This window comes from Limulus polyphemus, unplaced genomic scaffold, assembly GCF_000517525.1.
Source record: "Limulus polyphemus unplaced genomic scaffold, Limulus_polyphemus-2.1.2 Scaffold5, whole genome shotgun sequence".
Lineage (NCBI taxonomy): Eukaryota > Metazoa > Arthropoda > Merostomata > Xiphosura > Limulidae > Limulus > Limulus polyphemus.
Genome location: NW_013665615.1, coordinates 2026275 through 2040857, shown reverse-complemented (window position 1 = coordinate 2040857; position 14583 = coordinate 2026275). Strand labels below are relative to the sequence as shown.

The following is a 14583-nucleotide window of genomic DNA, read 5'->3' as shown; positions in this document are numbered from 1 at the left end:
ATATATATATATATATATAAACTTCGATGACGAGGAACCCACTTTGAGACTAATAATGGCTGGAGACGGCTTAAATGGGTAATGAAGAAAAACTTTAATATAACTTTAACATGACAGCAAATATACAACGTTTCGTTGTACCTGATGGTACCTGATGATGACAAAACCTTGTCGAAACGTTGTACATTTGCTGTCATGTTAAAGTTATATTAAAGTTTTTCTTCATTACCCATTTAAGCCGTCTCCAGCCATTATTAGTCTCAAAGTGGGTTCCTCGTCATCGAACTTATTGAAGTATGCTACCACTTTCTGCCTATAGAAACACCATCTGCCCTAGCAGCACTAATCTTAGTAATACAATTTGCCTAGTAACACCATCTGCCTATGGAACCTTGGCAATACTATCTGCCTATAGAACCTTAGTAACACCATCAGACTATAGAACCTCAGTAACATTGTCTGCCTATATAACCTTGGTAACAGCATCCACCTCTAGCAATGTGCCCTGTGGTGCCACTTCACAGAATTATGACTCCTTGCAACATGCTCTCTGCTGTAACACTCGAACTATAAGGTCACGTGACATCTTCTAGCAGTGTGCTTTCTGGCAGCAGACAACTTCCATCATCAAGTGTTTTGATGGCATAAAAACTTCCGCCTGTGAAGTGTCATGGCGGCCTATCAACTTGCCACTAGTAATGCGCCCTCTGGTTTCACTTTTCTACCCCCCTTCCACTGAGCAGTCAGCATGTGACCGCATCCTTTGGTTTCCAGGGTCTCGGGTTAACTACTCACACCCAATCAGCAATTAGAACCCACCACTGTTGACTACATAATAATGTCTGAGTTCACTAATTGATTCTCAGACCCATATTAAGGCATCAGTTTGGAACTTGGTGAAGCTGCTTATATCAGCCCAAATAGTACACGTCATATAGTCAATACGTCAGAAATATATGCTAATCAATATGGTATCAGTAGCTTTTGGAAGTTGCTGAATGCTTTGTCTGTTACAGTTCTTCCACATATCCTGCTTTTATATAGAGCAAGCTACTTAGGTTTAAAGATTGTATCTGTTTTCATGTGATTATATTCCCTCATACCCGTTGACAGAGATTTTGCAACAATATTGGAAATAAAAACATATCAATCTTTTCAGTAACTGTCTGACAGCAGTAGTTTCACTATATGTGAAGTTAAAATCAACGATCGAGATGAAAAATAGGTAATCTAAGTAAACCAAAAACAACGATAAAGTTATGCTACTTAAAATTGTTCATTAAAACTAAATTCATTTACTGTCAAGACCAATATTCTGAGAGTCCCTCCCTGAAATATGCCATAATCGATTATTCTGGAGATAAACATAACCTCGACAAAAGATTTACTGTCAAGACCAATATTTGCAATATTCTGAGAGTCCCTCCCTGAAATATGCCATAATCGATTATTCTGGAGATAAACATAACCTCGACAAAAGATTTACTGTCAAGACCAATATTCTGAGAGTCCCTCCCTGAAATATGCCATAATCGATTATTTTGGAGATAAACATAACCTCGACAAAAGAAATTGTACAGTTGTATCACTCTAACATTTTAACTTAAGAACATGTAGACTGTTGTTAAGGTTTCTTTGATTTTCAAACTACATAACTATGAGAATACACCATTAGTTAAAGTTCTGTGTTTGAACAGCGTGAGGGATCATAACTGCTCCGTAATTCGATACAAAGCTTATTGATTTTCATCCCTGCAAATTTTCCGTCTTTGTAAAACAATCAATGATAACATGATCGATTAGTTTACATCACCTCACTATGAATGTTTCTAATGTATGCAGTTTCTAATACTTTATTTCAGGAATAGGTAATATCCAATCCTGTGAAATCGTTCATACAGCACACTAAAAGTATCGTAATACGGAATATATCCAACTACTAGAAAATTATGGAAATAATAAAAATGTTACACATTTGATGGCTAAAACCAACTTCATCTGTTGTCTATGAATATCAACAATGTTGTGCTTTTAGTAATATGAATTTGATATATTAATATCATAATCAGTTTAGTTGATGACCTTATTTTAGTCATTACATGAAGGTATGCAGTTATATTTATCTTTCTATCCTTTAGTAACGGATATAGGCTGCTTTTAATTCAGGGTCGCTGGTACTTGTATTTAGAATTTGTGAATCTTCTCTTGTTGCGTATTTTCATATTAATGATGAGACAATACTCTCTTTAAGAGTATTGATTACATATTCTTGTCTTTTTTTACACTAGTTGATGTCTGTTTTCTTCACAATCCCTCTAAGTAGAATGACATGGCTGAAAGTAATATCACAAAGTGGAAAAATAAATATAGAAATCACCGGACTATAGATCTGTAACATTATAACCTTTACCTGCTTCGTGAAAACTACTTTTAAACTACGTTTTTAACAGTCTGGTGTTTTGTTAAACTTATTCTACACTCAATCACTTCCATAACGAGAGGTCTTACCATTGGGACTGGTGTCTTCAAATAATTCAGATCTTATTACTAGCCGGAAATGCCGTTTTCACTTGCTTTTTCTGTTTTTTTTACACTTGTCAATAGAGAAGTTTCAGGTAGAGAATTAGAGACCAAGAAAGGAAGAGACAGCAAAAAAAGTAGGATTAATTTTGGCAATGTAGAATAATATATCGTCCTGAGAGCATTTGCCTTCTTGTTATTACGCAGAGACGATTTAATACATCTTTTTCGTTTAAAACTAATTAGTACTGCCCGAGAAGTAACCTCCTATTCTCTGTTCATAGCTTTATCACCTTAAGAGTTTTCTCTGCATCACTATCCTTAAACGTCTAAGGGGTCTATGTATTTATTAAGTATTCAAAGCGAATACCGCTAGTCATTGGACTTACTAGCGTAGGTGAAAAGGTAAACAATGTTTATGTGAGGAAATAATTTCATTCTATTGACTGATGGTCTGTAGCTCATTCCTACCTGCTAATTCTTGATTTTCATCGGGAGGTTTGTCGCGTAAACAATGCTCACATTAACTGTATTATTTTTTAAATGTACAGATGTTTTTCCTGTCAACGTACACAACACCACATTTATGTATATTTATCCAGTTGTGTATATCTGTCGTTACCTAGTTTCCTACCTTTTCCCATTGAACAGTATCAAAACGTTTGTCCTTGCATGTGCCAACTGAATGATATTACAGTGTGATTTCATCATTGGGTATTTGTAAACGGTAACATTTTTATGGATAATATCATTAAGATATACTTCTTTCCTTGCCATCACCATTACAGTTTTTTTCTGCTAATACTAACCTTCAATTTATTATTGGTTTTTACTACTTCTTGTTCTCATTAGCCGCTCTATAGCTTAATGTGTAAAGACAGCTTTTTCCCCTTTCCAGATAATTTTTAGTTAACTAACTGGGTCTATAAATTCAGTGTCAATAAGTAGGTAACGCTACATTTCATCAATAATTTCCCCAACTTTTAAGAAAGACTATTTACTATTTGTATTTATTCTAGTGCGAACTTAAGGAAGAAAATGCATCTACAATGAAGATAGTTTTTCTTGTTTTCTATAAAATTCGTTTTTAAGGCGCCTTCCCAATGATTATTAGAACTTCAGAACTTTTCTGCCACTACTTGTTTTGTTTTATGTTATTGTTGTTTGTTGTAAGCTTTTAGTGATAATGTTTTATATCTCTTTTCAACATATGTCTAAATGTTTATTCTATTTTTCAAACTGTTCTTTCTGAGCCATTATGTCATCCTGTCTTAAATCTGTGTGTGAGGGGGTCAAAGTGCACAAGCCATGAACTTTTACAGAGTACCATTCAGTAAAGTATTATGTATCTTATATTCAGAGTTATCAACTATTCGTTTTACCCTCCATTGGTTATTGAGTAATAGTTCGTGGTAGAAGAGAGAAAGTATCAGATACAGTATACAGGAATACTGTAAAAAATTTTAGATATGTATTTCGAAGGTTCTAGAAGTTATGCAAATGCAATATACAAACTATATGATGAACAAAAGTATTTTTAGTTTTCACGTGCACATCACCTTGCACTCTACCTTGTCCATTTTACTAAAAGCTAGCCACATTTTGTTTAGATACACATAACAAATTCGAAATTATTGTCCACACCATCAAAACACTACTTAATAATGGTAAACAGTTGAAAATATACTAAGCTTTTATATTACAGCTTATAACAAGTTATTTGGAAACCTTTAATGCAATATTGTTCAAATTTTGCAGTAACATGATAATTCACAACGAAATAGATATCAATTGTACGCATTATTGATTTTAAATAGGTTGCAAAATTCTCAAGGTTCGTTAAACTCAACCGTTTTAATAGTCGTTTGTTTGAAACTTTCATCTTGACATTACGGTTTGACTTGAAATTTAGAGATACTTGAGTATAACGAATGCCAAACTCATGTTTCAATGTATAATGCTTGAGGTCATATAATTTATATAAAGCTTTGAAAACATTGGAGTGATACTATGTGCGTATATTTAACGAAAGGTATACTTGATAAATCTTGTTTATTTTGCTATTTGATTCTCCACAGATTGTGATTTAAAACTCATTAGTTGTCAAACAATCTGTTAAATCTCAACGCTTGACATTAGAAAAACAAGTGTGGAAAACCAGATTACTGGAAAAGTCAGATTTATCTCGGTTGCCAGCACTAATGAAAAAAAAGGTGGATTGAGAGCTAAGGAATACAGTCTGCACTTCACCAAACATAACTTACCTGAGAACTTGATGAAAAGACTGATTTCTTCCACAAGTAGATAGATACAGTAACGTCAACATGACAACATTCCGAAGAATTAAAAGAACAAACTAAAAAACACATTCAAACTGTCGTCTTCCTGGTGCAAATAGAAATCCAAGAAAATAAATGATGAGTGGTGAATTAGTAAAGGCAATTGCAAAGCGCAGATAGTCAGGATTATTTAAATATATAAGACAGTTTATTCTGTAATTAATGTTTTGAAGAATAGTTTCTGTGAGAATTTACATATAAGAACATTCACCACCAGAAAGTAAATATATATAAAAATAACAATTTTTTTTAGATATTCATATGCAATTAAAAATATATTTAAATATACAATTACAGAATAAGTAGAAGCAAATCAGAAATTTTTCTTCAAACGAAAGCATATCAAATAAGTTCGAGAAACCAACTTAAAAGACGTAATATAAACCACGGTGGCTGGTGGCTGTATTGATGTAAATGATAAAAGCTCATTATTTTGGATGAATAAGATATAATTACAAGCTGTTATAGTTTATGGATTCGTGTATGTGGTGTAATATGTGGATAACCAGTAGCAGGATGAAATATTTCAAGATTCAAGGCCCTATATCTTCACCATCGGCCCGTCATGGCCAGGTGGTTAGAGCGTTTGACTCGCAATCTGAGGGTCGCGGGTTCGAATCCCCGTCTCGCCAAATATGCTCGCCCTTTCAACCGTGGGGGCGTTATAATGTACGGTCAATCCCACTAAAAAAAAGAGTAACCCAAAAGTTGGCGGTGGGGTTGATGACTAGCTGACTTCCATGTGCTAAATTGGGGACGGCTAGCTCATATAAGCAGCGACCATATTGCATGTGTATAAATGTCAGGTTCTTTATATAGTTAACCTGTTAGAGCAGCAGTAGAGCACTGCGGTTAGCATGATTACACTTTTTAGGATGAGTGGACTGTCTTCGTGATATATGTTCTTTCATGAGCTTTTTAAACATATGCAAGGAGAAATGTACCAGTTCATAAACAACAAATTATCTATTTACCATTAATCACTTGACATAAAATTCACATCACTATAATATATGGTGAATGACACCGACAAAACATAGCCGTATGGACATAATGTGGATCAGTCATTGCTCTAAAATTCAGTTACAGAAAACGATTAAATATTGAAAGGACGAGGTAACTTGACTCACATCTTAACATTAAGCTCTATAGTTCTACTCGATATTGGTCAGTTGAATTTACGAAGAAGATTTTATGAAAAATATTTTATTGATATATTATTCGCCAAAGTCTCTAAAGTGAAGCCAGCGGGGTTTAGCACGTTTGCTGTCCAGTAAGCGTCAGAGATAAGAAGCCAAGCAAGAAAGAAAATGTTTGGCTGGTAGTGTTAAATCTATCTTTCAAATTTTGGCTAGACCAATAATAATAATAATAAAAAGATGGCACTACGGTAGGCAGTTTAATTCCTGGATAACGTGTACGTGACGCACATAAACTAATCTCCCGGACACAGTGTCTCGTCAAACCAATGGGGGAGACAAAAAATATTTTCGTATCAGTTGACTGAAGGATGAAATTCCAAATATTGTATTTGAATAATCCATCATTACCTGTAATGTATAACAAAGTAACTCTTGAATGTTTAATAGATAAAAGAACAGTTAACTTTACGTAGAATGGTTTGCTTGTTTGTTCCAAAAGTTTCGTACAAAGTTCTACATACCCGTCTTTAATTTTTAACTGATAGATTAGAAGTAAGGTAGCTAGTCAACATCACCCATCGTAAACTCTTGAGCTTCTATTGTCTTACAGTTTGTTTTTGGAATTTCACTCAAAGCTACTCGAAGGCTATTTGTGTCAGCCGTCCCTAATTTAGAAATGATAGATTAGAGGGAAGACAGCTAGTCAATACCATCAACAGCTAATTCTTGGGCTACTCATTTATCAACGAAAAATGGGATTGACTGCCACATTATAACGCCCCAACAGCTGATAGAACGAGGAACGATGACGGGATTCGAACTCATGACCTGCTAATTGCGAGTTGAGCGCCCTATCGACCAGGTCATATGTCTAACAGAATAGTGCTATTTTATTGTTACCATTATATCCCAACTACGACCCACTTGTTTTTGCTGCAAAGAGATGCGAACCATGGATACTTAGATTTACATTTCGATACGCTTATCACCAGGCCATGCCTGACCCATGTAAGAGGTAAAGTTAATCCAGATATCCTACAGTATTTAAAGTCGAAAGAAAATTCACAGTTCCCTCTTCTTCAAAAGAACTGTTTTTAAAATATGAGAATTTGAAACACTTTTTTCATTTTTTAGCAGGTCTACTTCTATAACATGGAGCGTTTTGATAAAAACAATTTTTAGAATGTCGTTTGAACTAATGTACACATTTTGTTAATAGGGAGTTAATAGGGTCTATATTTTTGTCAATCTGCATTATTTGAATTTTCTAAGTTTATATAAAAGCGTCAAAGTTATTTATGTATTTCAGCTATTTTTCTCGTATTGAAGCGGCTTTTAGTAGTTTATCTGAATATTGTACTGAAATAGTTTGTTATATTTCTTCATATACAGATTGGTGAATATTAGCTGACTTCTTTTCTCTCTTATCAGTGGCTTGTTTTCTTTAAAAAATTCAAACTTTCTTATGGTAGCATAAAATTAAGGACGGTTTGTTTATATATTTTGAAGATATTTCTTGTACTTCTGAGTTAATATAACATTCTTTTAACTGCATTTGTCATATAATTTTGAGAAAAGTGATATGTTTCAATTCACATTATATTTAGTCTCTTATTATAAGACGAGACTGAAACGCATAGACGCATTAATATCAATTAGCAACACCAGTTACGAAGATAATTTTGCACATGATGTACCTATTTTGGGTGTGTGTTTACAGTGCAATGTGATATTCGAAGAGAACTACGTAGTCCCAAAATCAATACAAGTAACATATTTAGAAGAATTAGTGAAAACTCTATTAGGTGTACGAACTAAATTGACCATTACTTTAAAACTTTTACCTAAAATACGTTTTGTTGTTTTTCAGCTGGAAACACCACTATTGGCAAACTGCAATCTGTCCACCGTATGGAATAGAACCCCGGATTTAAGCGTTGTAAACTCGACGACTTACCGCTGATCCACCTGATAATAGCTAAAAATAAATAAAGGTATGTTGACTGTTCTTTATATGACCACAAATGAGAAAATTATTCATTACAATATTTGGAAATGTTATTTTTTACTTAAGCAGTAACCATTGATAGTTTAAGCAGAACGTACTTTTTGGGATATTCTTTCAAACTGGTATTATTCCCTAATATAAAAAAATATTTCAAGTGAAAAACCTTTTTTTTCCCTTCAGTTAAAGTGAGATAAATGTTTGGGAAACGACGGACGATTGTTTATGAAACAACCTACTTGAACAGGATGAATGTGTTTTTTGTTTTTTAATATTTAATACAACTAGTGTAGTGAATAACGAAACAGGTTATCGTAAACAACTGCGACAGTTTGGCATTTCGGCTTGAGAAATGGCTTTCTTTGTGTAACAGTAAATCTTCGACTTTTTACATACGGTACGTGGTGATATTTTGGCTTTTATCCTTGGTAATAACTGTTATATATTTATAAAAGTTTAAGGGCGTGTATCAGATTTTGTGTTTTGTTGCTAATCCATCTCAAACATATAACAAAATTAAAATATAAAATGAGAAGAGGAATGTTGAGAAAATTCAACCACAGTTTAAAATATCGACACATCATCAGCCCCAGAGTGCTTCAGTGGTATATCTGCGGATTTATAACCTGATTTCTACAAGCCAGTTCCCTTGGCTGTGGTTTTGCTAGATACTCGTGCTGGAAAGAGCACAGATCGTCCATTGTGTAGCATTGTGCTTAACTACTAAGAAACAAAAACCATCATCAACTTTGTACTGTGTGTTTGTTTATTTTCTAGACTTTTACATTAAATATTACGAGTTTATATTCCATATACTGGTATATACGTAAGAAGTATCAGTGAAAATGGTACTTCTATCTAGAGTGTAAAGTGTGATTTACAAACTATCTCCCGCTCTTTCATCATTATTATCATACGATGTTCAACTATTATAAGTTAATTGATATTTTCTGCCTCACCGTTACATATTTAATGACTATATATTTCTTTCTTTTATGGTTTTATATTGTGGAATCACCTTTTTCATTTTTATATAAGACAAAAAGACACAACATAGCTTTGATGATCAAGTTTTACACTGATGTTCTTTTTATCGCACAGATAAAGTCCATTCTCATGAATATAATTAAAATGTAATAGTTCCGATAACTTCGTTTATCGCCCCCAGTGGCACAGCGGTATGTTTGCGTAGTTACAACGCTAAAAACCGGCTTTTGATACCCATTGTGTAGTTTTGTGCTTAACTTCAAACAAACAAACAAAAACTTCTTTTATTTTGTAGAGAGGTTTAAATTGGTATTTAAGTAGACGACTCACTACGTAATGGAATACAACCGTTTTAATAGCTACACACACACACACACACACACACAAATATATATATATATATGTATAGCAAAATATTCATAGGCGTAGAAAGTTCTTTATTATGTAGTCGCTCGAATAAACATTTTAGAAAACTTCGAAAAAGGCACATTATCAACTCCCCAGCATGTTACTCTTTAAATGAATGTAAGTATGCTTGTTGGAAAACTTCATTACGATATTCACTTCACTTGTAGCTCTTCCATACTATATGTATAGATATTTAAGACTCTTGAATATTCGCAGAAAAAATTATGGGATACCTGACCCGATTACTTTTGTTATCGTGATGGTCGCCGCGTTTGATAATTATTAATGTACTCATTCAAAGCGATTCGATTAAACTGCATGCATTACTCTTTGCTAAGGCAATAACTTCTACTGCAAAAACGAGAGTATCATTTAAAGTTAGCTACTGACGTAGCAGGCAGAAACATACATTATGATGAAAAGGAAGCTTCGGTATAAAAAGGCGTTTGGGCAAAAAAGTAGAAAAAGAACAACATTTATTTAAAAGAATGGGACATGATGGTGGGTAAAACAAAATACGCGAACTAATGAATGAATATTTGCTAAAAAAATTCTTATCAGTGCTGTAAGTGTAGCTACCAGTTTGGCCGCCAATGTTGATTTCATTCCTTTAAGTCGCACGCTCAATCCTTTTTTGGCCGCACTTTTTTTTTCACACCTAAGGTGTTTTTGATTAGATAGCATGACTTTTTGTCAATACACACCAACAAACCATAGCAAGTAAGAATCTGATAATCGATAGTAAACAACATTAGCTATAGGATTGCAACCATTTTATTCGGAATAGATCTATACTTTACAGAACCAACCAGAGTTATTAAAATATATGGTAGTAGTTTTTATTCTCTAAAACTGTGTTAATAAGTTCCCTTATAGTAACGCCGTGGAATCTAGATTTATAGTTTCTTGTCATCACCCGCAGGCACTCAGTATAGTCGTATCAAGCATCATTATTTGGGCTAATTGCCTAAGATAATATCACGTGATGCTAAACGCTCTTTAATTATGGAAATTTCATAAAATATAACAAAGTTGTGCTTAAAAGTTGGAAATGAATAATGAATAATAACCGTTCACTAGTATGATTCTTTTGAAAACTTGAGCTAGAAATTAATAACCTAGTTTGCTTGGCATAACCAGTAGCTATGTGTCTGTACGTTCTTTCAACATATACTGTTGTTGCTTTAAATCAGCGGTCTCGGAATGACAAAAAAGTAAAAACCGTCCACTTTTACTCTTAAGTGAAGCTGTAGTAAACATTTTAGACTGATAGCTCACGTGACTTTTTGTGTAGGCGTACGCAAAAAGTTTGGTCAAATGTGAACGATTTTTGTTTAATGACTTTGCACATGTGGCTTATATTTACACCAAATGAAACTCATAATTGAAGGTTGAAAAGATTTACAAGTGTACCAAATTTCAAAAAATAATAAAAGTTAAGTTGTTTTTCTCTCAAATAAAATTTCCGTTTTGCTTGGTCTAACCAATACTTATGTATCTGCACGTCCTTTCACCCAATAGTTTTCTGCTCTGAATCAGTCGCCTTTAATACGAATGCCAAAAAAACAACACTAAAAATGGTCCACTTTAACTCTTAGACGAACCTGTAATAAGAATATCAGACTGATAGCTTTCGTGACTTTTTGCTTACGGTGTGTAAAAAATTTTGGTCATATTTGAGCAGTTTTTGTTGAATAACCTTGCACGTGTGGCTTATACTTAGACCATATTTGACACCTAATTGTAGATTGTAAAGTTATATCTGCGTACCCAATTTGAAAAAAATCCATAAAAAATTAAGTATGTTTTTATATCAAATACAGTTTTATACTTTCGATGCGAATAGGAAAAATTTCAACCAAAATTGGAGATTTTATATCTCGTGTATTTTTTAATAGACCGCTTTGAAATTTGATATGTGAAGTAAGGAGCACATCCTCTGAAAATATGTGATAGTTTGGATTACCAAAATCTGAATAACAGAAGGTTGAAAATCGCTAAACTATTACTCCTGTTAATATAACAGTGTGTTCTGCAAGTTGTTTTGGCTGCGCGACACACTTCTGTGTGTGTCTTGATATACAAGAGAAATGTAGGCCTCATATTGATGCTTCGTTGTTTAATATTCTACAAATTTCTATTTAACAAATTGTTAAAATATAATACCAAATTCTAATGTTTCTGTTGCTTATTTTAAATTTCATTTTCAATAAACGACCTTTACTACTTATGTCATTAAGATTCTAGTAAACATTAGAAACAGTTGAAAAAGTGTTTCGTTTAAGAAACTGTCAAATGTTACCTATTAATTTTAATAATTCATGTTTTAATGTTTAAATACGAAGTCAAGTTTGTTACTATCCAACCCCACACGTTTTGATTATCATATCTTCAAAGTTATTTCTTAATAACTTCGCATTTTCTATAGTTTTAAAATCATAAGGTGCAAAAATGTAGGTGTAGATCTAGTTTCTTTTTATCTTTTCGATGTACGAAAGTTTTGCTTCAATACTTTAAAATATACACTGTTTAGAAATTCCAAAAACCATTTTAAATCTTAGGAGTTTTGAACAACAAGGAACGTTCTTGTATCTTTTATTGATCTGTACAGAATAAGTGTTAATAAAATGTATTGAAAATATACAGTTATAATAAAAAGTTATAGTGTTTTGGTTCTTTATTAACTCTTTCCTGATATTCGAACTTACTTTACGATCACAAGATCGTATATCATCCATCCATTAAAATCACACAACTACATTCTCCAATGGAATTACTACACTGTGCCAACCGCAGCAATCAACCTTTAATATTCCAGTTCAGCGACGGTGAATCCATGTTGATAAGGGTATTAGCATTGTTGTAATAATGTTTGTTCTTGTTATAGCATCGTTTTACGAGAAAAGATTTAGGATTTCGATTTGTTTAACCCTGAGCACATTGTGAAAGATATAAAATCAAGTCAACAAGGGAAAATGTTTAAAGTGTATCTATATATATCGCAAATAAACAAATATAAAATATATTTTCAGTTAACTTTCTAAGCACTGATTATGGAAGTGTAATAAAAGTTATTCTGCTGTTTATATTTCGACAGAAAAATATTATTTTTATGTGTAGGGAATCAGAGAGGCTGTTTAGACAAAATGGAAGAAAATATGAAAGCGTGTGTTACCATCTTGTGAAAAGATGGTTTAGTAAGATTTTACAAAATGGTGTCTGAATGGGTAAATTCAATGGACAAAAGGTATGGAATTGTTAACATTTTTATTGCTAAAAGAGAATGAAATATCCATATTTTTAAACGTTAGTCACTACAGTTGAAATCCGATAAGCAATAAAACAATTATATCTAAAACCAGAAATTTCAGTAATGGACGGCCTGAGCCTTAGGTAAAGTGAATTGATATGTTGATTAATGAAGCGTATATCTGGAAAGCTTTTACCAATTGCATTACTCCACATTATTAATGACGATAAAAAATTAGGGTATAGAGATATCTTGAGTAGAATCACAATAAAAGTGTTAAATGAACTAAGGGCAAAATAAATGCAGTTGTTTAAATATACCTATCATATATTTTAATTAGTTTATAAGGTATTATGCACGATATACTGCTTTTTTTTAGGATGCGTATATTGAGTTACAAGGGGTGTTCAGAAAGATACGAGTTTTAATTCTAACTTCGCTAACCATGGCAAGTTACACAAATAACTATATAGCAATGGTATTGACAATGTAGGCAACTAGACAATTATTCTTAACATACTCCCCGTTCAGTAGGAATAATTTCGTGAATAACTTCATGATGTTAGTTTGGTAAATCGCTGTTATGCCATTGCGAATCCTATTGTGAAAAGATGTACTAAGACCACTGCTTCTGCATGGAAATATTGCCTATGTAGACAGTCTTTGGCAGTATAAACAAGCTGCAAGTCACAAGGTGATATATTTAGATCATGCACAGAATGGATGATAAATATCCATCCGAACTTCTCGTTACACTTATCATAAGACAAGCAACATGAAACCTGACAATATCATGTTTCAACAGAACATTTCTCACCAGATAGACATTGATATATTACAAGAATGGATGCCGGCCGTAATTTATTGTTATCTAATGTATGGGAAAGAAAACTATTTTTATTTCATGACAGCCCTCGTAGTTATAAGTTTCGTCTTTTGTTCGTTATTGATATGACTAACTTGATAAGCTACTGTAATTGATCGTTTGTGAAAATTCTGGATTATCTCAAACGAGGTTAACTGTTTTTGTGGAAGACACGTTTATCATTTCGCGATTAAATGGATTAACTAAGGGAAAGTCGTATGAGATGCCCTATGTCTTTAATTTCATAACCAAACCGTTATAAAACACTGGTAATCAGTCAGTAAAGTGCAAGAAGCGTGACTAAGAAATTAATTTAAGTTTGCTACTTTTATAAGGTTCTGTGATAATTCTTATTGTTAAAAATATTAAGCTTCATAAAGACTACATTTATCTTGTAGCTTACATATTCAAGTTAATGTGAAGAAGATAGTATATTTTCAACAAGAATGCTGTTTATATTAAAGTAGGGACTATAAGTTACTTACTTATTGTTGCCGTTGACAGTCTTGCAGCCATGTGACAGAGTGAGGCATCTTTTAAGCACTTTTTGGAGCGATGCTCCTGTACAGATAAGAGTAAGATGCCCCATGACATTAATTTATGTTTGGAAAGTAACTAATGAACACATCTTTACAATATTTTACTTCCTTCCTTCTGTTCCAAACAACGAAATCAGCCAACCACATCTCACAAATTCAAAAAGAGATACAGTTTAAGATGTTTTTCCCTACTGCTGAACGAACTCACACCCTATCTACCACATCCAGAAGTGAACAAATCAAAGCAGCACCAAGAGAAATATTAAAGAACACTTCTCCTGTCCCATCTCTTCTTATGAAAAGTCGATCAAAGAGGAAGTATATGCATTTATTATTGAAATCTCAGAAAAATATTTCTCCCAAAACAAACAAGTTGATTATAGTAAACGGCAAAATAAATATAATGCATATGAAATGAAGAAAAAAAAGGTTTCTACTGCCAACAGAAACGTGTTGGACAAACAACAACACAAAGCCAAACAAAGTCTAAAAAACTGGACTTACAAAATAGAATAAAAAATTTAGATA

At 33.0% G+C, this 14583-nt stretch overlaps 1 protein-coding gene across 1 annotated transcript in view; it reads left to right on the top strand.

Annotated features, from left to right (window-relative positions):
* The window catches only part of LOC106473199 (rap guanine nucleotide exchange factor 4-like), a 274940-nt gene that overhangs the window by 117514 nt on the left and 142843 nt on the right, over window positions 1-14583 (top strand). Inside the window, exons 2-3 of the mRNA XM_022380258.1 lie at window positions 7872-7995; window positions 12522-12648. Of these exons, the coding sequence (XP_022235966.1) occupies window positions 12614-12648 (35 nt within the window). The 5' untranslated portion in view covers window positions 7872-7995; window positions 12522-12613. The remainder of the gene's footprint in view (window positions 1-7871; window positions 7996-12521; window positions 12649-14583) is intronic.